Genomic DNA, 23,184 nt, shown 5'->3' on the forward strand with positions numbered 1-23,184 from the left:
GTCCCCACCGACCGCCGCGGGCCACTCCTGAGTGTCCCTGCATCCGCAGCAGTGACGGGAGTGGCAGGAGTGACGACGTCCCCTTTCTCTCGTGTCGGGAGCCTTGTGTCAGGAGGAGACCTGCTCCGTCCGTGGCCGCAGCCCAGACCGAACCAGCCTGTGCCTGTGCCAACTCGGCCTCCTCGGGCCCAGCTCAGACGAGGCCGTCGGGCACCCAAGGGCCCTTCCACATCCAGGCCGCACGCTGACGGCTGTCACACTGGTGCAGGAATGGCCACATATGTTCGTGACAGAGAGGGTACGTCCGTGTCAACGCACACCAATTAGTGTTTAAACACTCGTATTTCCAGTCACTCCGAAGCTCCTGGGTGTCTCGGCGTCTGTGCGGCAGAGGTGCGAGGGCCCCGCGTGCGGCCCGCTCCCTCCCGACTCACAGGGCGCGGCCAGGCAGCCCCGACAGGCCCCCGCCCCAGCTGCAGCCTCCCTGGCTTCTCGCAGACTGTGCCGCCGGCTCTGCCTGCGCAGGTTCAGGGACAGACGCCGAGGGGCGGGCCGCCAGTTGTGCACCAAATAACCCTTTTCAAGGAAGAGAACCGAGCGTGCTTTTTTTGCTCCCTGAGCTGACATTTTCATCCTAATTCCTCTCATTTTTCCCTGATGTTTCCGACCAGAAGTGTCTGGTCTGCCGCTTCGACGGCATTTCCTTTCCGTCCGCACCTGCCCCGTAGACGTGGATCCTTCTACAAATGTCACATGTTCACGTGTTTCACCACTTATGCATGTTGCCATGTCCATGCATTTGGTGTGTTGTACTTCTATGTTGCATTTCATGAGCTGAAATTCCAAAGTCAGAAACGTGTCGGGGAGCAGAGGGCCCCGGTGTCGTTCATCTCGACACTGAGGTCTTACACAGTTGTCCGCAGGTCACCACCGATCCGATCGGCACACTTGTATCAGTGTTTTTAACTTAAACGCAGACGTGAATTTCTACTGAGATTAGCTTCCCGCTGAGCTTGCGGCCTGTGTCTGTCAGCCCCTGGCTCAGCTGGGGGAGCTGTGCTCCCCGGTGAGCGGCGCTCAGCTGGTCACCTGAGACCCCCTGGGGGCACCTGCTGGCCCGCAGAGCTGCACGGAGGCGCTGGCTTGTTTTCAAGGGGGTGGCAGGAGATGAGACTGAGCCCGCGGCGCAGGGACCTGCCGCTGGGTGTTGGAACAGAAGCCCGGCCCCGTGACGCAGACTGGCCCTCGCCCGCCCTCGGAGGCAGAAGAGAGGGAACACACAAACAGCCGTCACCAAGATCGCTGTGAGGGTCTGTCAGCAGGCGACTCAATTGGTCGTCCTTCAATTCCTTTTCAGCAAAAATGGGGAGCACCTGATTCTCACGAGGATCGGTCACCTTTCGTGGCTCTTTTCTCCATTCCTGCAAGTTCTCCAGGCCTGTGGTGCCACCCCCGTCGCGCCTGTGCCTGTCACTGGGAGGCCCCTTCCTCAGCCCGAGCGCTCGGCCCAGTTTGTCAGCTCAGATACCATTACACCAGCGCCACCTCCTCGTGCGCTGTATCTTTCCGTCAAAACGGGGCAAACATTCCCTTTTAACTAACTGTCCAGTCCATCAGCCAACCACAGCTTACTTCTCAGAGAAAGCCTATTTTTAATCCAAACAACTGCACTAACACACGCCCCCTTGACACAACCTCGCCCCCGAATTCAGACCGTCTCAGCAGTCCGACGCGCGGTCTCCATGCTGGGGTTCAATGTGAACGGCAGGAAAAGGCGAGACAGGGAGGGCGCCTGAATAAGGGACGTGAAACCACAACTCTCCAAACTGTGTCTTTGCTGGGAGCACCCCCCACCCCGCCAAGTCTCAGTCCCGCAGGGAGGGGCCCCTGCCTGGCCACAGCGTGAGGGGGCGCCTGACCGGAAGGGCTGTGGGACGGAGAAGGCAGGAAGCAGGAAAGGGCGCATCTGGGGCTTGGGGCTCTGGAGAGGGTCCCCAATTGTAGGTGCCTGGGAAGCTGTTCCGCCAGGCACCACGGGAGTGAGCGCCCAGCTGCAGGCCCGTGTCAGGCCAAGGGCCCCGGGGGAGCCGGCCAACCGTCTTCCTGGAGGACAGGCTCCTGTAGGGGACACGTTCCCTCCCTCCTCCTGCCCATGCTCACTGCGCACCTTCGTTCCAGAGACCATCCCAGGTGGGGGGCCTCCAACACGGCCCTGGCCAGGTGGCTGCCACCTGCCTATGAAGACGGCGTCAGTGAGCCCAGAGGCTGGAACCCCCACTTCTTGTACAATGGGGTGCCCCTGCCACCGGTGGGTACTCCAGAATGCTGCGTGACCTGTATTACCAACAGGTCCTGTTGACCCTTCCCTGAGCTCCAGGTGGGCGTGGCAGGCTCCTGCGCCCCTCACCCTCCGCAAGCAGGGGCCACGGCTGACTTCACAGCTGAGGAGCTGGGGCTGCAAAGATCCGAGTCCCAGCTCCTGAGCGGGCGGTGCAGCTGTCTCTCCAGTGCTTCAGAAGCCCCTGTACTCACGGGTGGAGGACGGGCTCACTCAGACACCTGTTAGTAGAGTGACGCATTCAGGAGGTGGGGACGATGGCCCCTCTGCTCCCCAGCAAATGACGTGCAAAACCCAAACGCCATCTGTCACTCCCCTTTCTCGCCCAGGTCTGGGAAGTGACCAGGCAGGTCATCCAAGTTCCCAATGAGGCTGTGACCGAGGATGACCAATATTCAGACCTGCTGGTGGCGTGGGGGCAATACATCGACCACGACATCGCGTTCACGCCGCAGAGCACCGGCAGAGCCGCGTTCGGGGGAGGAGCCAACTGCCAGCGCACCTGCGAGAGCCGGAGCCCGTGTTTCCCCATCCAGGTACCGCCGGCACCTACTTCTGCCACGGAGCCGATCGGTGCCATTTAAAAAAAGTCAGACCGAGAAATGTTTGTCCTGTCCCCGGGGGGAGCAGCTGTGGAGGACGGGTCTGCGCTTATCTGTGTGTGAAGTTTACGTGTGTGCGTGTCTGTACTTCCACCCACACACCGTCCTGAGTGTCCCACCCACACACAGTCCTGAACCCGGGCCACTGAGCAACGATTCCTACACTTCGGCCTCTGTCGTTCAGCTGGGAGCGGACGGGCCTCTGCCGTCTCAGCATCCCAGTGGGTGTGCATGGTGGCTCCCGTGGCCACTTGCTCTCCGACGAGCTTTTCCACGGTTCTTGGGTTTGTTGCTGACGCGCATTGGCAGACACCGCTGCTGAGAACACATTGGGCACACGCCGCAGAGGCGCCTGGAGGGGACTGTCGGGCACTGAGCTGGTGCCGGGCGAGGGTCGCAGCGTTCGAATTTCCCTCTTACTCACAGACACAGACAGGAAACACCTCCGAACCCGGCACAGGGCATCTGCTGCCTGAGAGCAAAGGCCGGTGGGCCGCTGTCCTGTCGGACACTGGGAGGCAAACCTCACGAGTGGGCGTTCTGGGCCAGGCTGAGCTGCGCTCTGCTCCCGCAGGCCCCGCTCACCGAGGGCTCTCTGGGGGGCGTTGAGGAGGGTTTGGAGGTGCAATATGACAGCCGGCAGCTGGGACACAGGCACGTGAGGCTCCAACCAGGAAGGCACTGGACACACTCTCCCGAGGAGAAACACAGGGGAGTGGGGGACGAGCAGGACGCCGACCCCGGAGGCAGGGGAGGGCTGGCCTGAACTGAGGACACGGACGCGCTGGTGGGGTTCCTGGTGCCTAAAGAGGGTGCCGAGGACCCGAGGTGACTGGGCCCTTTCCGGCAGCTCCCTGCCAACGCCTCCGGGACCTCCGGCACCACCTGCCTGCCCTTCTACCGGTCATCCGCTGCCTGTGGCACCGGAGCCCAAGGTGCCTTGTTCGGCAACCTGTCCACGGCGAACCCACGACAACAGATGAACGGGCTGACCTCCTTCCTGGACGCGTCCACCGTGTATGGCAGCTCCTCCGCCCTGGAGAAGCAGCTACGGAACTGGACCAGCGCGGAGGGGCTGCTGCGGGTGAACACGCGCCACCGGGACGCCGGCCGTGCCTACCTACCCTTCGCCCCGCCACCCGCACCCCCGGCCTGTGCCCCGGAGCCCGGTGCCCAGGGCCCTGCCCCCTGCTTCCTGGCCGGGGACAGCCGTGCCAGCGAGGTCCTCTCCCTGACGGCCCTGCACACGCTGTGGCTGCGTGAGCACAACCGCCTGGCCGCAGCGCTCAAGGCACTCAACCCGCACTGGAGCGCCGACACCACCTACCAGGAGGCACGCAAGGTCGTAGGCGCCCTGCATCAGGTGTGTGATGAGCCTTCCTGGAGTCCTGAGGGGGTGCACCGGGTCACCACGGGCATCCTGATTGGTGCTCAGAGTCACCCTGGGCGTCCTGATTGGTGAGCAGTCACCACGGTCGTCCTGATTGGTGCTCAGAATCACCCTGGGCTCTCTGATTGGTGAGCAGTCACCGAGGTCGTCCTGATTGGTGCACAGCGTCATCCTAGGTGTCCTGATTGGTTATCATAAACTGAAACAGAGTCACTGCAGGCGTCCTGATTGGTACTCAGGGTCGCCACGGGGCGTCCTGAACGGGCAGCTGAGTCACTGCAGGCTCCCTGGGCAGGTGCAGATTAGCCACTGGTGCCCGCACTGAGGTTCATCCCGCAGCTACTGGGGCACTTGGTCCGGGTGCCTGGTCTGAGATCTAGTCCGCACTGGGGCCGGCTGCCATGATGTGAGGGAGGACGACAGCAGCCCCAGCTGCTCACAGCAGGGACAGGTGCAGTCCGTCCCCTGCATTCCTGGTGGCAACAGCACTGCCAGTGCTTTCCAGTTTTAACTCACTTAACTTTCCCGGCCAGCCCTTGAGCTGCCTGCCCGCCAATGATTCTGGGGTTTCTGTACTTAAAGACAATGGAGAAAATGAAAAGAAAAACAGATTTGTGAACCAGGAGGTTAAACAAGAATCTCAATTCTTTTTTCATTTATGGTGATTTTTATGTGAATCAGAGGGTCACAGATGAAGTCTCAAGTTGGCCAGATGCCAATCCTGTTGCAGCAAAGGGAGGAACTTGTCTGTTCTTCCCACCCTCACCTGCTGCGACTCGGTTTAAGACACCCCAGAACTCCCCTCGTCCCAGAGATGCGTGGTGAGCGAGTGTGTTGTGTGGGTTCTGGGGGGGTGTGCATGTGTGTGTAGCACGTGGTGCGTGTTGTGCGTGGGCGTGCATGTGGGGTGTGTGTGGGTCCACTTGTGGTCGGTGTGGCCCAGGGGCTGAGCCCACAGGTGCCGGTTCAGGGGACTCTGCCTCGTGCAGGCAGCCGCTGTGGGGCCGAGAGGTGCCATGTCAGCCTGCAACAGCGGTGGCTGCCATGCACTGCTGGCCTCCCAGACTGCAGGCCAGAGTTCAGGTGCGGGAAAGGGAGGCGGCGCCTCCGACACAGCCTGGACCTGGACCTCTCGTGTCCCTTCTGCTGTGGGGAGAAGACTCCGGAGAAGGGAGTCAGCGGACTGTTGCTGCCGCCCATGGGCTGGGGAGGGGCCCCGCACACCTGAAGCCCTCGGACACCTGAAGGCCCTGAAATTGCACCTGAGGTTGAGGGGCCAACTCCCCGTGGTGAAGTTGTGACCGCCCCAAACGCAGATCGGGGACACAGGTGCTCCTCGTGTGTCCACTTGGAGACCCCAGATGTGGCCCGAGCTCCGTGTCTGCGGGTCCCGGGGAAGACACCACACAGCGAGCCCTGCGCTGGGTCCTCCCACCAGCTGGGGCAGCAGCCACGCCCCCTCCGTTCGCCCAGGGACACAGAAAATGCGCTCCACCTTTTGGGAGGACGCAGGTCAAGTGGGGGAGCACAGCACCTGCCGTGTTTCGGGTGGTCCAGTAGGTTGGCAGCTGGCCCCTGGAACAGATGAGCTGAGATGTGAGACCCTGGTGTTCGGTGGCAGAATCACTCCTCCCTGGATGAAGTTTAACTGTGGGGCTCCGCTCGTGCCCACCGGGGAGTCTTCCCGCGGGCAGCCAGCCCGGCTGCCTCCGGCCCTAGTGCCGTCTGATTAACCGGCTGTGCTCTGGACTCAGCCTTGTAAACGGGACTCCTGATTTCCCACAAAAATAGACACATAAATAAATAGAAAGAAAAGACAAAGACGCTCGGTTTGAGGCCTCTGTGGCAGCAGGCGGCCGTGTGCCGGGACAGGGCCCCACCCGTGAGGAGTGTCTCGCTCCCTTCAGGCCTCGGGAGACGGAGTCGTCCGGGCTGCGCCCTTCTCCTGTGCAAATCTCCTGTGTAACAAAGAGGCGCTGCAACTTGCCGTGTCCAACGAGCACTTTTCCCCCAAATCTCTCGGGAAAATGAGGACGTGCGTTATACATGGGTATGGGGACTACATACCACGGTGCATAAATAACGGGCATGGTGACCCCGTGTACAATGCGCACAGAACGCGGGTGTGCATTGTACACGGCACAACACGGTGCGTCTGCTGTGTCTCACACCCAGACGGGACACTGCAAACACATCTAATACGCCAAAGCACGTGTGTTTTTTATGCTCACAGAAACTCCGTGTGAGAAGCCTTTGCGGTTCGGCAGACAGGCTCGGGGGGCTGGCAAGGCCCCCACACGGCTGTGGGGCAGAGCCCACACGGGCTCCGAGCCTCGGGGGCTGGCTCCCCCCGGCAGCTGGATTCCGAGGTCGTGTGGGTTCGGGGGCTGGTGCTGTGCTCACAGGTGCGGTGTGGGTGCGGGGAGAAGCTGGTCGGGTGGAGACGCTGCTGTGTGTGAGAGAGCAGCCCAGCAGCGGTAGCCCCCGGCCTGGCCCACGCTGGAGGGCGCGGGGGGCACGTGTCTGACACGGACACGCCCGTCTGGCCATCAGTGCAGAGCCCCGAGGCTCTGTCTGCATCTGCTGCTGCTGCTCACCGGCGCCCTCACCTGGGAGGCGCAGGCCCTCCCGCGACCCCTCCGAGCCCCGGGGACATGTGGCCCTGCGGCCTTCGCCCCCCACTGAGGCTGCCGTGACCGCTTTCTCGCAGATCATCACCTTGCGGGACTACATCCCCAAGATCCTGGGCCCCGAGGCCTTCGAGCAGCACGTGGGCCTCTACCAGGGCTACGACCCCACCGTGGACCCCACGGTGTCCAACGTGTTCTCCACGGCCGCCTTCCGCTTCGGCCACGCCACGGTCCGCCCGCTGGTGCGGCGGCTGGACGCCCGCTTCCGGGAGCACCTGCCCCGGCTGCTGCTGCGCGACGCCTTCTTCAGCCCCTGGAGGCTCCTCAAGGAAGGTGTGTGCCCCCCAGCCCCGCCCCCGCCAGCCTCTCTCCCCAGACCGAGCCCCTCGCAGCCCCCGGAGGGACCCACCGCTCGCCGTGGCGCTGGCTGCGTGCCGCCTGGTCATCGGTGTTTGCGGAGAAAACACGTGTGCTCAGAGCTTTTAAAGGCAAAGCTGTTCGTCAGAAACACTCCGCTCCGGTCTCTGAGTTCTTCGGGTTCGCAAGTGAAAGTATCCAGGCCCAGGTCGGCTCCCCACCCACTGTTTCGAAATCTGCAGCAGAAATCGGACCCAACACTGTACACGGTAAATGGTGCCATTTCACCATCAGCCCCTTCGTCTGTCCCACGGCCAAGCTCACGCGTGTGGTTTCTGAGCGCCACGGCTGGGCTACGTGTGCGAGTGACTTGTTCGGAAAACCGTTTCAGCTCCGGGCGACCTGTTTGAAGGGTTATCTCCACACTCTCCCTGCCCCCACCCCTCCTTTCTCTCCTTCCGTGTTCTCTGTCTGTCCAGAAGCTTCTATCCTGTCTCCAAAGACTTGGTGCCACACAGCTGTGGGGGATGGAGGAGAAGTCACCATACTTGGTCTGTCCCCATGGAAACCTTCACACACACCTTGTGGGAGAGAGGCCAGGGCCCCACCAGGGCCACCAGGCCACCCGCCGAGGCCCAGGCACAGTGTGATTTCCTGTCTGTGCTATAGCCCCAAAGGCTCCAAGTGAAGGGGAGTCACCTGAGTGGTGCGCGTCAGGGCTCTAACCCGGCTCCTGCAGGGTCCCGTGGGGACGGCTGGCGTGTTGAAGGGCAGGGAGCGCACTGCCCGGACACCCTCGTGCTCCCTCGGGCACGCCCAGTCCCCTCTGCTGCCAGCCTTGGGGATCGGCAGGCGCTTCGGCTGGTTGCACTGTTTGCACTGCAGAAAAACAAGACGAAAACCAAGCACCTGCAGGGCTCGTGTCTGGGTCCCCTCGGTCGTAAGGCCTGCTCTCCCCACACCCACGGTCAGTCCCCTTGGTCCGGGCAGAACGCACCCTGAGAGGGCTGGAAGGTTGCGGAGCCCCACGCTGTGAACCGTGGGCTCAGGATGGACGCCTGTCAGGACCGCTGCCATCCCTGAGGAGCCGGGAGGAGCCCGGTCACCTTCTCCGGTGTCTTGCAGGCGGTGTGGACCCCCTGCTGCGGGGGCTCCTCGTCCAGCCGGCCAAGCTGCAGGTGCCGGCCCAGCTGATGAACGAGGAGCTGACCGACAGGCTATTCGTGCTGTCCAGCGAGGGCACCTTCGACCTGGCGTCGCTGAACCTGCAGCGGGGCCGGGACCACGGCCTGCCAGGTCAGCACCCGGCCGGGCCCCCTTGCCAGCCCGGTCCTGCTCCCAGTCCCGGTCCAGGCCCTGGAGGAGCCGCCCAGTGAGGGGCCTCCCCTCACAGAGTCTGGTCTGACATGAAATGTTTCTGCGAGACTTTTGTCAACTTCCTGGAAATGGGCTTTGCAAGCCCTCCAGTCCATCCACCTAAAAGGCCAGGTCCTCAGACCACGGCGGCTCCCGGTGGCCTCCGGCCACCCCTAGGCAGCTGGCCCCATCTCCTGGCGGTGGGTGTGGCCAGGGCTCCCTTCCCAGGCCCCCCCCACTCTCCCCATCCATCCCCACTGGCCAGTCCTGACCCCCGCCCACCATGGCCATGCCCCCATGGGCCCCTGGAGTTCAGCTGTCTGGTCGGCCTCCCTGTATGTGCAGTGAGCCCACCCACTGACCCACGTGGCTTGTTTGCGACTGTGCCGTGGTCAGTCCCTGAAGTCTGCAGTGTTCCAGCACATCTGCACAGCAGGGCAGTGCCACGCTCTCCCCTGTGGCTGGACACTGCGGACGGGAGGCTGAGGCCCAGACGGAGTGTCTGAGGGGTTTGGGGGATGCAGACCCAGGAGAGAGCGCAGGTGCGCCTTGCAGGTTACAACGCCTGGAGGGAGTTCTGTGACTTGCCCCCGCTGCGCTCCCGGGCCGGCCCGAGCCGCCCCGTGGCCGACGGAGCTGTGGCCGACCGGATCCTGGCCTTGTACCAGCACCCCGACAACGTGGACGTCTGGCTGGGCGGCTTGGTGGAGGACGCCCTGCCGGGCGCGCGGATCGGCCCCCTGTTCGCCTGCATCATCGGGAGGCAGATGAAGGCCCTGCGGGACGGGGACCGGTGGGTACCTGGCGGCAGCCTCGCCGGCGGCCCGTGCAGAAGCAGGCGTCTCAGTCGAAGTCGGCGGGTCTGGGGAGTCCTGCTTCTCCTCAGCAATCCCGCGCACCAGCCCTTTCTTCTCTGGCGTCGCTGCGCCCACGCCCGATGTTGTGCAGGACGCCCGCGTCCTCTGCGAAGGGCACCTTAGCCCCCCCCTGCCCCGCACACGTCCACCATTGATTTCCAGGTGCAGCGTGTCGAGTAGTCGAGTTACTGTGGCACTCAAAACCGCGTCCGCACAGCCTCCTGGGCTTCCGTGGCAATGGGGGCACAGATCCAGCGGCAGATCCCCGTCACCTGCGTGTGCACTCTCTCCGGCACAGGTTTTGGTGGGAGCACGGAGGCGTGTTCACTGAGGGGCAGCGGCGGGAGCTGCAGAAGCACTCGCTGTCCAGGGTCATCTGCGACAACTCTGGCCTCGCCCGCGCGCCCCCTGACGCCTTCCGTGTGGCGCGGTTCCCCCAGGACTTTGAGTCCTGTGAGGACGTCCCCGGCCTGAACCTGGACGAGTGGCGGGAGGCGGCTCCCCCAGGTGACTGCCAGCCTCCTGCCCCCTCACGTTAACTATGCAGGGACCACAGCAGACGCCGGGCTGCTCAGAGGGGGCGGTTCGAGGTGGCACATTTGGGGAAAATAACAGGGAGGCTGGGCTGCGTCCCCACAGTGAGGAGGACTTGTCCCCAGCTGGGCCCCTCCCTGAAGGAAAACACTGTCCTGTGAGGCTGTGCTGGTGCGAAGTGAACGGTCAGGTGCAGAGGTGGCGGTGGGGGGGGGGACGACAGGAGAGCAGAGACCCCACCGGGGCAGCTCATTCCTCATCCGCGGGGAGAGCTGCGCCGCACCTGGGGCTCACGGATCCCTACGGGTGGGCCCAGGGCCGGGAGAAGCAGGTGAGGGGTGGGAGACGAGACCGGAGGAGGGACGCAGCCAAGTCCTGCCAGGTCGCCCCAGGACACGCCTGCCTGTCATTCTGACAGGACAGCCACTGGGGTTCGCGGGGCGGGGTGAATGCAGGAAGATCCCGGGAGCCGAGGTGGCTTCCCCGAGGGAGAGGAAGGTAGTTCAGCCCCCAGGCAGGTCGGTCGGAGGGTCGGAGGGTCGGAGGGCAGGCCCGTGCCGACAGCAGAGCCGCCGCTGTGCCTTCTGGGTTTGCTGTGGGCGGACGGCCAGAGGCCGGAGCACACCCAGGGCATGTGCGTCTGGGAGGGACGCACCGCTGAGCAGGGGCCAGTGCTGGGATGCCGGATGGGAGGGGCTCCTGGGGACTCGGGCTGCAGACAGGCCCCCAGGGAGGCAGCGCCCTCCTGCTGCTGCGACAGCTGGGGTGAGATGGGCTGGGATTGACCGTGGCCTTGGCAAGAGTGACCTGTGGCATGGGGGGGGGCCTGGCCAGAGGGGACTCACGGGTGAACAGGAGAGGAACAGGGGAGCCGTGGGGCCCTGCGTGCTGGCGCGGGACGGCGGGTGGAGGGCTGGCAGGAGGGACGCTGCTCTGTCCTTGTGCAGGGTGAGATCCCTGTGACCCGGAGGGGCGGGCGGTGGCTCGGGGGAGAGGCTGTGCTTGACTGTGCCCACCTCTCTCCCCGGCCCAGGGGACACCTGCGGCTTCCCCGGGAGCGTGGAGAACGGGGACTTCGTGCTCTGCGGCGAGGCTGGGCGGCGCGTGGTGGTGTACTCCTGCCGGCACGGGTTTGAGCTCCACGGTCAGGAGCAGCTCACGTGCACCCCCCAAGGCTGGGACTCCCGGCCCCCAGTTTGCACAGGTCAGTTGCTTCACAGGGGGTCTCGTCATGACTGACGCCAGCCTGCATTTTCAAACACAAGCTAAAAATGAGTGTCGTTCGCGGGAAGGGTCAGAGTCATCTCCCAGGAGTCCTGGGACGCCGGGCTTTCCTCCCTCATCTGGCCACGCCCCCAGGGGGCACCGTTCTAGGCAGTGGAACGTCAAGGCAGTCCCATCAAACAGGCCTGGCAGGGTGACACAGGTGCACACGGGGACAAGCACTTAGTCACTTGTGGGGACGGTTGCCCGGAGCAACTTCTAGAGCCAAGTTCTCTAAAGAAACGAGACAGAAGTGTTTCCACGGACAGAACTGGTGGAACAGGAGCAACCCAGCCGAGGGTGCGCTTGTCCCGGGCCTGTGGCCCTGTCCCTGGTACTCGGGGCCCGGACCCCAGTCTTCCCGACGGCCAAGGGTGGGCTTGTGGCGGAAACGGGCCGCCCTGCGAGAAGCTCCGAGATGCCCCTTCTGGCTTCTCTCGGCCGTGCGGGCCAGGTGGGCATCAGGTGTGCGGGCCAGGTGGGCGTCAGGTGTGGGGGACGCCACTCAGAGCCGCCTGGTGCCCGAGTCGCCCCTGCCGAGGGGCCGCAGAAGGCAGTGCTCCTCTGGACGTTTGGGAAACGCTGGCCCTGCGAGAGCCGCTGGTGCCCCCTCACTGAGAAATGCCCTCAACCCAGCCTCCGTGTGCGGCCTGGTTCCTGGGCAGCGAGGGGCGTGGGAACCTGGGCCTGAGCGCCACGAGTGTGGGTGGCACATTTGCTTAGTCCTTTGACAGGCGACCGGCTGGCAGCAAGCGCGTTTCTCCAGGAGGGAATCCGGGCCTGCGTGGGTGGCTCCTTGTCCTGGGCCATGTCCCACTCGGCCTTGGCGGGGAGGGGGATGGGCGCAGGCGGGAAGCGGGCCGGTCTGCGGGCAGAGGTGGAGCAGGAAGGAAAACGAGCTGCAGCGTTGCCACTGGGGGAGAGGAGAGGGTTCCGGTGCCGCCCACGGGGACGCACTCGTGCCCAGAGTGCGCAGGTGACGCGCCGTGTGTGCCACGCCCGAGCAGCAGCGTCTGTCTGGACGGCCGAGGTCCTGAATGTTTGCCCTGAGAGGTCGTGCTGGCCGAGGGCTCGGGGCTCAGACAGGAGATGAAAAGACCTGAGTCCATGAGTGTGAAGGCCGCCAGGAGCCACGGTGCCGGCCGCCAGTGCGGGGTCGGGCGTCTCCGGGAGGCCCGCTTGCTGCCTTCAACCCAAGAGAAAGGACGGAGCAGCAGAGGAGCAGGCTGGCCCCACATGACCTCAGGAGTGACCGAGGACGGCCGAGGGCACGAGGGTCCGACTGGGACAAAGCCCAGGCTCTGAAGCTCCGGCCAGGACCCGAGTCTCCACCGGGACCCGGCCGGACTGTGGGAAGCCGGGTGTCGGCCGGCTGTGAACGTGCCCGTACCCCCTGGCCCCAAGGTCCCTCCCGGGCCACCTCAGCCGCCCTTCACTGGTCCCCCAGGCCTCTGGCCTCCAGGTTTTAAACGTGCAGGAGGGAGTGATCAGTTTGCCTCACTGTCAGTTTAAGTTCCTCATGCGCACAGAGCAAAGAACCGGACACGCCCTCCGGACACAAACCCGATGTAACTGACAGGTCAGTGGAGCCAGCTGCTCCCGAGTCCGTCCGCCTGTCCGCACGGTTAGCTTTTACACTGGGACCGTGTCCCTGGACGAAGTGGACACTCACTGCAGGGTGATGTGCAGCGTGAGAACCGTTCACCTGTCACACGTTGGCGCACACCTCTGTGCCTGCACGACCTTGCTCATCTTGGTCCCCTGGCCTGGGGAGACAGGAGGAGAAGGGAGGGCACTGACCTCCTAGTGCATGTAGCTGTGTCTCATCCTATTGGATTTCACATTAGGACGTAATATCTTAAAACTAAACAAATCCCAGCTCAGTGGGGAGCAACCCGTGGTGCGAGTGACCTCATTCGCACCCAAGTATTTGCACGCGGTCCGTGCCTGCGCGAGAGGCTGCTAAATCAAGAATCACAGGGAAAAGGGACTTAAGAGCCACATGACCAGGAGGGATCGATGTGAATACGGATGACCTGGCGGGCTCTCCAGGGATCAGCGGAGCAGCCAGGTCCCCAGCTGCAGGGAGGAGAGTGAGGTTCGTCAAATACTTGAGGACAACATCAGGTGACATGTGCCGCTGTGTCCCCCACTCTTACTACTCAGCCCCAGGAGAACCTGCTGGGGAGGAGAAGCCAGCGAAAGGTCCTTGTGAGTGTCCTTGCAGCGCTCCCGAGCCGCAGAGAAAGAACTGTGTCTGCAGCTCTCTGGTCTTTTTGCTGCCGAGAGGCGAGTGGCGAGTGAGCACAGGGAATGTCCACTCGGCACAGTGTGCTCGGCTGGGGCCCGGACACCGAAGGGCAGAAACCCGGCCAGAGCACAGGCCTCAGCGCAGACACGCCCAGGCTTCGAGGACACGCAGGTCTGAGGCCACTTCTCCTGCTCTGTGAGGAGCGCCGGGCCCCCAGGATGGGTCTGCCACAGGCTCCTGGCTGTCACTGCTGGGGAAGGAGCCCACCTTTGCCGTCCGTGACATGGCCTTTTGATCAGAAGGACCCAACCCCACCTAGAGTGAAACGGGGTGAACTGTGTCACCCTAAGTGTCTTGCATGCTGAAGTCCTGGCCCCAGCGGTACCAGAGGATGTGACCCTCTAGAGAAAGGGGGTCTCTGCCGGTGCCACCGAGTAAAAGAGAAGGCACGCAGAGGTGACAGGGCACAGGAGGGATGTAGCTGCAAGGCCGCAGACTCCAAGGTGGCCAGGGGCCACCAGAAGTGGGGAGAGGGCCCCCCACAGAGCCCTGCAGCCTGGGTGGCCCACCTGCCCCTCTGGCCTCCAGAATGGGACAGAAGGACTCTGCCCACGGCACCTGTCCCAGCCACCACAGGGACCTCTGCATGGAGGGCCTGGCAGGGGCCCCAGTGCCGGGGGCGCTGCACATGGGGGACCGGGCCTGGACAGCGCTGTCCCACCTGTGCCCACTGTCCCACGTCCCCTGGGTGGCAGCAACTTTCAGGGACAGCAACTTGGATTTCCACATGTGGTGATGAGCCCGGCTGCTCCTGTGTCCCAGGGGCTGCAGGTGCCATCCATCCCCAGGGGACCCCCCTCATCCACACAGTGGGCACGGTCGGGGCCTTTCTGTTCCCTGTGAATGAAATGCTTCTCGGCAGCACCTCTGTGGAGAGACTGCTCCCCTTTGAGCTGGGGCTGCGGGGTGCTGACGCCCGTCACGGGCTCGTCAGTGCCGGCTCTGTGGCCCGTGTCATCAGCTGTGGGTCATCACCAGAAGCAGCAGCATCTTGAGAGCCTCTGGGTCCTACTCCCTGCCTGGTGGGGGCATCCCGACCCCACCCCGTGTCCTCAGAGCTCCCACAGCCCACGGAGACACCATGTGTGGCTGGGAAAAGTGGGCTGGGGGGCACCCGTGCCAGAGGAACGGCCGGAGGAGGGCCCGGCCAGGGTGGTCGGAACAGGGGCGTGGCTGCCGCTGGTCCCCAGGGGCCGGAGGCCAGTGCTCCTTGGAGGGTCCGAGTCAGCAGGAGGGTCCTTGGGATGCTCAGATTCTCAGCAGGGAGGGGGCAGTCCTCTTCCTCCTGGGTGGGGACACAGCAGGACAGCTGGGCTCTGTGAGGAGGGGCCACCATGGCCGCAGTGGAGGGCGGGCCTGGTGGGTCCCTCAGATGTCCCAACCCGTGTGGTTTGTGCAGACGTGGACGAGTGCAGAGCCGGCACAGAGCCGCCCTGCCACGCGCCAGCCCGGTGCCGGAACACCAAGGGCAGCTTCCGCTGCGAGTGCACAGACCCACATGTGCTGGGGGAGGACGGAAGGACCTGCGTCGGTGAGACCACACCCATGTGCCCCGGCCGGGAGGGGGTGTCGCACACTTCGGGGTTTCCAAGGGTCACCCTTTGAGTTCTGCGGGGGCTGGCGACATGTGCCTGTCCACTCTGCTGCGGTCCCCAGTGTGGGGACGGAGCAGGAGGCCACTGGTCCCTAGGTGAGCTGGGACTGGGCCACAGACACAGAGCTGCTGAGAGACCCTCTGTGCTGGGCACCGTTCGGGCTCTGCCTCCCCTCCCGTGGGCTCGGCACAGTGCTGAATCCATGCACGGAACAGAGAGGTTAAGTGAAAGGAAGACAATGTACAGATACCAGTTAAAACAAACAGACAGACAGACAGACAGACAGACTTTGTTCATACTACTGTGGCCGGGAGAGAGGCCTCTGTGCAGAGCTGAGCTTCACCCCAGACCCAGCAACCACAGGGCTTCCCAGCCCGTGGTGGGGAGGGAGCATCCTTGGAAGAACAGCAGCCACTGACGGGGCTCAGTGGGGGGAGGGTGTTCTTGCTAGAACTGGGCGAGCAAACAGATCAGAGGAGCCTGGCCCCACTCCAGACCCTCATGGGACTGCTGTGCGTGGGGTCGGCGTCTGGTGAGCAGCCGGCACAAGGTGGTTCTCACGGCTTCCTCTGTCCCCCTGGCTGGCAATGACCCCAGCAGACCTGGAATGAGGGTCGTGCTGCCCCCGGCCCCCGTCACCTTCCAGGGTCCCTGGGATGTTGTTGCCGGGGCTCACGGCGCCCCAGGTGGGGAGAAGAATGTCTGCTGTCCTTGCAGGGACGGCCAGGATGTCACCTGGGGAAGGACCGAGGTCTCAGCCATCCTGTGACCTTCGCCCTCACACTCAGGGACCTCGTCTGTGCAGTCGCTGCTCCGGGAGGGTCCCTGCCCCTCTGTGTCCTGCTGCTGACGCAGCAGCAGCTGGGTGGGGACCCAGACAGGCTGGGGCATCGGGCCGCTGCCCTGGGCCCGGGGGGCTCTCTCACCGCACACTCTCACTCCAGACTCCGGGAGGCTCCCGAGGGCGTCTCTGGTGTCCATCGCGCTGGGTGCCCTGCTGGTCTGCGTCCTGGCAGCTCTCACCTGGACTGCCATGTGCTGGTGGTGAGTCCCTCCTTCAGGTGGCAGGAGTTCACTTCCAGCCCACGGGGGGTGGTGGGCACTGGTGACGGCGCTGCTCGCCCCTCTGAGGCCGATGCAGACGATCGGCACACTCATACATGTGCACCCTCACACACTCCCACACTCGCACTCTTTCACTCATTTACACACCCACACACACTCACAGTCCTGCTCTGAAGTGGCCACTGTCGGTGTCTAATGGGACAGAACTTGTGAACTGACGTCGGTTTGCGTATCCGGTTCCACGTGTGTAAACACCATTGGTGTCATCACTATGCTGTTTCTGTCTATTTTACATTGACGACGTACTCTGAGCCAAGAACTGTGTCAGACAGTGATGCGTCCCAGGACTGAGGGCTCTCACACCCCAGCATAAATGGCGTAAATGATAGGATGACGCCTCCGTGGTGGCAGTGACGCACATGTGACGGACACGCGTGGTTCTCTGGACCAATGGCAGTGCTAACCGGTGTGCTTGCTCGTTCCCAGGACACGTCGTGACTCCCAGTTCTCGCTGCCGGTCACCGAGAGAGACGGGGCGGCTGCCTCCCCGTCGGGACGAGGGAGATGCCAGGACCCCCACTCTGCCCCGCGGGGGGTCCCGGAGCAGGTGGGCTGCCCTCTCGTCTGGTCAGAGCCCCACGGCGCGTGTCCGTGGAGGCCCGGGGGCACCGCACTCGGCCCCTCTGAGCGTCCGTTCTGCACGGTCCCTGCCCCTGGCACCTTCCTGCAGCTTCCTTCTCGCTCAGACTGAGTTTGCAGGGGAACCAGAGTTTGTCACCATTTTAACCCACTTCTAAGAAAGTGCAGACAGAGCCGGGTCCACGAGCCAGAGCAAAGGACACAGAAAAGCCTTTCATTACATGAACTGGTTTCACGGCTGGGGCCTTGGGCACCTGCCTCCGCATCTCTCAGGCAGCGGCTGCGGACGGCAGGAGGGGGACCCGGGACAGAGGGGTGGGCTGTCAAGAAAACTGCAGTAATTATGGGCCGCGTGGGGGTAAATCAGTCTGAACCTACTGTTTACCATGTTAATGTTCTGTGCAAGCCCCTGAATGATGTTGTATTAGAAAGTGACTTGTCGACACCTGGGGCCTGTCCAGAACGGGAGTCATGGGCTGACCCTGTGACCCCCAGAGCTAAAAGGCTGGTCCTGGGAGGCACTGCGTGCCGAGCAAGTCAGTGTGGGCGGCGGCCGCCCCGTGGGGCTGAGCCCACGCAATGCCGTGGGTCCGCGTGCTCAGCTCTCTCCTCTCCCACAGGGCCCGGCCTACAGGTCCCAGACCCTCCTCTGCGAGTAGGCAGCCGCCGCCCAGCCCTGGAGCCTCGGCTCTCAGAGGGGTCCCGAACCTCCGCCCAGACCACAGCAGGGAAACAGGCTTTGTTTATCGAAGCAGCGTCAGCCCAGCCTCTCCATCCCCTGTCAACTTCCGAAGAGTCGACATCAGCATCGTTCTCGTCTGTTTCGAGTTCCACGGACGGCGACCAGGACAGACTGACGGCCCGCCCACTTGCAGCCGGTGGCACTGTGACGAATGCGCCCTGTGGCCTTGGGGCCCGTCTGTCCTGAGCCTGTACCTTCCCACGAAAGGCATTCACGTGTCGCACACGTCTGTGAACCTTTTCTTCCAGCCAAACAAATGGGAAAACGGCATTTTCACCATACTCGTATCTCACTTCTCGCTTTAATTTTGTCCTCCTTCCATACTTCCTGCTTTCCCCCAAAGTTCCCCGCCCATCTGGCCAATTTCTCCACTGACCGTTGGGGGACAGGCCACCACACTGTCCCAGGGATGCCTGGCCCGCACTCCTCGCTCCTCCTGGGAAGAGAATGCTGATCTCAGGGGCAGACTGTGCTCGGGGACAAGGGCCACGCCTTGCCCTGGGGATCTGGTGACAAAGTGGGACTCGGTACCACGGCCTCCACTCCCCAGAGCCCTCCCTAACTTCTGTCCCCCACGGGCCCTCCCTGAGCAATGGCCTGATGACCCCTGGACTCACACAGCCTGGGGGGAGTTTCGGTCACTTCAGCCCCAAAGCTGTCATCGCCACCCTTGTTTTGCACAGGAAGTGGTGGAGTCCCAGAGGCTGAGCTGCCTGCAGAGGTGACAGCTGGCCTTCCTGAGCCTGCAGGCCCAGGGCGCCTTGTCCCTGTCCCCGAGGGCAGCGAGCCCTCCTGCTTGGGGACCAGGCACAGGGACACTGTGTCCACCCTGAACCCTGCCGGAACCCTGGCCAGCAATGCAGTGCGTGCCTGGAAGGCAGGACCTCTCGGTGGTGGCACCACGAGGGACCCTGGCGGGGAGGCCTGTGACGTCATCGCCTCCACACACAGATCGCCCATCACAGCCTCAGTCCTCCCAGTCCGTGTCCCTGGGTCGTTACCATGAACACGAAGCCCACAGGTGACTGAGTGAAGACACCCCACCACCTTCTGTCCAGCTCCGAGACTGAGAGGAGCTGAGCTCTCCCGCCAGACAGCGCAGGGAGCTGGGAAATGATGGACCTGGGCCCGTCGCTGCCGCTGCCGACTGCGGGGATGAGGGACACAGGCTCTGCCTGTCTGGGTGATTTCCACTGCGCCTGGAGCTGGCCTTGCAGCCCCGTGGGCCATCGGTGTAAGCCTTGCTGTCTGCCCACCAGGATCTCGTTTTGTCCTTACGTGTCTGTTTGACTCTGTGTGCCCAGTACGTCGCGCTAATGAACAAATAGCCAGAATCATCGCCCGGTGCCCGCGGGCACCAGAATAATCAAACACCGGGGGCTCGCAATCCTGATGCCGGGGAACTGGGCCACGGCTCGCCCCTTGGGGGGCCAACAGCATCCGGCGAGTAGCCCCGGAGGTCACTGCACTGTCTGATTCGTGGAGGGATGGCTGGGTCCCCGTGTGAAGAGGGGTGTGCGTCACAGTAAATCACAGTCCCAGTTGAGTCCCGAAGGAGCTGTGGACAGGCTGCTGGTCATCGGGGCCTGGACATCCCCGTAGGGTGCTGTTGGGACAGCACCTTCTTCCCTGTGAACCCACTTAGAGCGAGTGACAGTCCGACGGAGGCACCGCGCCACCTCCTGGCCCTGGGACGCCCTGTGAGGATGCTGGGAGTGAGGCTCTGGGTGTCGACTCCATCGCCAGCCTGTCCTCTGTGACAAAGGCAGACAGCACCACCTGCTGGCCGACCTGGGGAATACAGACTCGGCCGCCGCTTCCTACCGGCACTTTACCAGCATCTGATGAGAGCTGCTGCCCTCCGTTCCCATCCTTGCACAGGGGCAGCCTCTTGCTGTCCCTGCCTCTTGTCCCTGGAGTTACACAGCGCCACCTCATCCCTCAGCTGCCACTTGAGGAGCCCGGTTCCCTCTGGGCTTGCCGAGCCCAGGATGAGCTTCGACCCTCACACACCCAGGTCCAGCAAGGGCCCCACGCACAATGCAGCCCACTGACCTGCTGCTCACTCACTGAGCCCCCTCGCCCGGCACCTGCTGGGGGGCGGCAAGAAGGCACACAGCTGCCCCTCAGCACCCACAGCTGCAGCCATGCTGGAAACGAGGGCTGTGGCCCAGACCAGCCACAGCCTGGAAGGAGAGGGGGTGCAGGCAGGCAGGCAGGGGCCCCCCTCTCCCGGGTCTACCCACTTCCCTGCAGGGCCACCCACTGTGCCGGTCCAGTTTGGACCGGATGCAGATCTCATCCACATCACTTGCAGTGACGTTGTGTTACATGATGCTTGACCAGCTCTCTGGGTACCAGGTGGCCTAGTGACTCGGGCCGTGAAATCAGCCACACAGAGGGATCTGGAAAGAGTGTCCACAATCTCATCGGGAGGTCTAGGTGCCATCAGCAGACCAGGCAGGGAGCAGGCCCCTGTGGTCCTCCACTTCGGGGACAGCCGGGGGAAGGGAAAAACCTTGCAGACAGGGACCTCTGAAGGGCTGTTTCTCAGTGCAGGGCAGGGTCAGGTGTGCAGCTCTGCCCCCCCAACTGGGGAAGCCGAGAGGAGTGCAACCCAGGGAGAACCAGCTTGTGGGTGCCGGGTCAAGGTGGCCAAATTCCCAGACCCACAGTTGGCAGTCCCCCAGCACCCGGAGGCAGGGACATGGCCACCAGAGACCGCATCTCTCAGGTGACACCAAGACCAGGACAGGGTCACAGGCCCAGCTGGCTGCCAGCCCATCCTGTCCCTGCCAGGTCCTGGAACAGCCTCTAGAGGTCTCGGTGATGAAATAACATTGTTACCATATAAGTAGAGTAAATCTTAAATTTAAAGGGAAAATTTTAAATTTTAAAAAATTAAAAAATTTTTTAAATTAAAAAAATTTCCCCTTTAAATTTAAAGGGAAATGCAGTAAAACATTTAAACTACAGTATGAGGAAATTTAGCTTTAAGGAAACTTGCTAGAGTTCACATGTACCTTTTGTTAGACGTCTGTTAGGGTCTAATTTTGTTTCAACAGTGTTCTTTAAATGGTTTTGAATTTATTTTTAATTTGGAGAAAGAACATTCTGTGTCTGTTGATGCAGTGACAAGAACTGTGAAAAATAAAGGCCCTATCAAAAAATTGTGTAATTTAATTTTTTCACCATGCAGCAACCCGACTGTTCATTTTTGTTCACTGTTACTGTTGTTATAACTTTGGGGGGAGGTAGTGTGCACTGTTACAGGAGCATTCATTTCCAAAGAGTAAAACTTATTTTGCACGTTCTGTGTTCTCCAAGGGTGAGTCTCCAGCCATTTTGATTGGCTAGTGGAACGCAGGGGGCGGGGAAACTGTTCCCGGAAACGGGTGGGGGCCGTCCTGCGCTGGCAGCCGGGTGGAAGGTCACACCCACCCGGCCTTAGTTTTGCCTTCAGTCCGGGCAACACGCCGGCGCCTCAGCCTTTCTGCTGAACAGCACAAAATGCAAAATGTTGCCAGACTTGGAGACGTTGTCGCAAAGGCGACTTTTTAGGGGAGGTACCTACGGCGCACGTGCGGTGGGGCGTCGCCCCCAGGATGACATCCAGGCCTCAGTGGTGTTTCGGCTCCAGGCGCAGGAAAGCAGTTAGGGCGGCGCAGACCTCGGGCCCAGCTGCACTGACTAAGGACCCCCTGCCCCCGGGCCTGGCCAATGGGTGGAGACCAGGACCCCGACAGGACTCACCTGGAGTCCTGGAGCATGTTACACGGGGACCCTCCCCGGGGCCTGCCTCTAAAATTTCTGCCCTTAAAAGCCCTCGGGCCGCCCTGGCCAGGCTGGGCGGGTGGGGGCAGAGGGGCTCGGTGCGCCGGGACAGAGAAAAGCTGGGAAGGACGACGGAACGAGCCCTGAGCAACGGGAAGTAAAAAGTCAGAATTCAGCTCTGTGTGGTGCCAACGTGCAAAGTGAAACTTTGACATCGAAAACATTTAAAAATAAAACGAACTACTAAAAACTGATTTTTTTTTTTTTACAAATGGGATTGTGGAGAAATTCTGTTTTATTTTTCTGTTTCTACTGTAATGTGGATTCTCCCCCCAGGGAAACACCCTGTGGCAACATGATACACCTGCTTCTACAAGTCCAGCCGGAGTGAGCGAGCGGGTCCCAGGTGACTGCAGTGTTCCTGTCGGGTGAACCGCCTCCTTTCCCCGAGGCTGACTCGCAGCCTACTGCGTGCATGCGCCGCACCTGCGTTTTGATTGCCCCGCGGAGGCGGGAATCAGGGCTGAACGGTCTGCAGCTGCGGACCCTCCGCCGCCTTTGCTCTCCTGCGCCATCTGAGAACTGCAGTGGGGTGGGAACAGAAGTCCCTGTGCAGCAGGCTGTGTGGGGGCGGGCGCGTCCCGGAGCAGGTGGCTCGTGAGACCGTCACCACCGCCTCTTCCCTTCAGACCTCCAAAGACACCGGCCTCTGGGATTCACAGCTGACAAGAGCCGAGTGCTTCTACACAAAGGTCCTCGTCCCAACCTACTCAAGGTCGAGCTTTTCCTGCCTCCGCGCTTTGGGAGGTTGCTTTCCAGCCCAGGGCCACCTGCTGCTCAGGGGGCTGCGGGCCACGACGGCCAGACAGAGAAAGCCCTTGGGGCCATGCGCCTCCTTCAGGCTCCGGGCTCCAGTGCTGCCGGCTCTGAGTCTAAATTAGTGAATGAACAGTCTGTAAAAACAGTGTGTCTTTAACAGAAACATAGAGCACAAGGTTGCACCCTAGTCGGTGGATGAACACGTGAGCTGGCGGTCACTGGACTTTGCGGGACAGAAGGCCTGGGAACAAAGGGCTGACCCTGAGGCGGAGGTGACCTGCATGTGGCCGAGTGTGCACACATGGTCTCCCTGCAACCACAGGGAGAAGGGACACTCTGCAAAAGCAGGGCAGGAGGCCTGGTGGGAAAGCCCCAGGTCAGTGCACCCAGGTGTGCCCCGAAGAGTGGAAATCCCGGGGCAGGAGCTCAAGGCCGCCAGGGTCACAGGAACAAGCACAGTGACCTCATCAAACAGGGAGAAAGGGAATCTCCCAGGCAGTGAGGCAGGTGAGCCGGGCTGGGGGTGGGGCCTCCCGAGAGGACCCAGATGAGGCTGCACTGGTTACACCTGCCCTGGCGCCCACCTGTTCACTCCCCAGGCTTTACGTACAAGGCCCAGAAAACTTCAGATCACGTGGGAACTTTGCCCGAAATGAATTAACGCCGAGAAGCCAGCAACTGGCAGAGGTTTTTGGAAACTTTGTAAAGGAGGACAAACAGGATCTCAACAAGTCTGAGATGGGAACGGCCGACCAGGCAGGACAGCGGGAATGCTGTGGCTGTCCAGCCCGGGGCACGGCGCCAAGGCCACCTGGGCACGGAGGCCAGGTCTCACCCTGCCCGAGCCCACGCTCCGCAAAGGTGTAAATACAGCTGGTGGTTGTTCTCGCAACAAAAGTGACTAGTAAGCGC

The 23,184-nt window shown here is 62.4% G+C and overlaps 1 protein-coding gene across 1 annotated transcript in view; it reads left to right on the plus strand.

The window, feature by feature from the left end:
• The window catches only part of TPO (thyroid peroxidase), a 28,393-nt gene extending 10,627 nt beyond the window's left edge, over window positions 1–17,766 (plus strand). Inside the window, exons 7-18 of the mRNA XM_053666987.1 lie at window positions 2,179–2,308; window positions 2,668–2,874; window positions 3,791–4,303; window positions 7,041–7,293; window positions 8,443–8,613; window positions 9,229–9,466; window positions 9,829–10,037; window positions 11,098–11,268; window positions 15,038–15,169; window positions 16,178–16,277; window positions 16,785–16,905; window positions 17,558–17,766. Of these exons, the coding sequence (XP_053522962.1) occupies window positions 2,179–2,308; window positions 2,668–2,874; window positions 3,791–4,303; window positions 7,041–7,293; window positions 8,443–8,613; window positions 9,229–9,466; window positions 9,829–10,037; window positions 11,098–11,268; window positions 15,038–15,169; window positions 16,178–16,277; window positions 16,785–16,905; window positions 17,558–17,596 (2,284 nt within the window). The 3' untranslated portion in view covers window positions 17,597–17,766. The remainder of the gene's footprint in view (window positions 1–2,178; window positions 2,309–2,667; window positions 2,875–3,790; window positions 4,304–7,040; window positions 7,294–8,442; window positions 8,614–9,228; window positions 9,467–9,828; window positions 10,038–11,097; window positions 11,269–15,037; window positions 15,170–16,177; window positions 16,278–16,784; window positions 16,906–17,557) is intronic.
• The last annotated feature ends 5,418 nt before the right edge of the window (window positions 17,767–23,184 follow it).

Source organism: Artibeus jamaicensis, unplaced genomic scaffold, assembly GCF_021234435.1.
Source record: "Artibeus jamaicensis isolate MK-2021 breed Jamaican fruit bat unplaced genomic scaffold, CSHL_Jam_final contig_465, whole genome shotgun sequence".
Classification (NCBI taxonomy): Eukaryota; Metazoa; Chordata; class Mammalia; order Chiroptera; family Phyllostomidae; genus Artibeus; species Artibeus jamaicensis.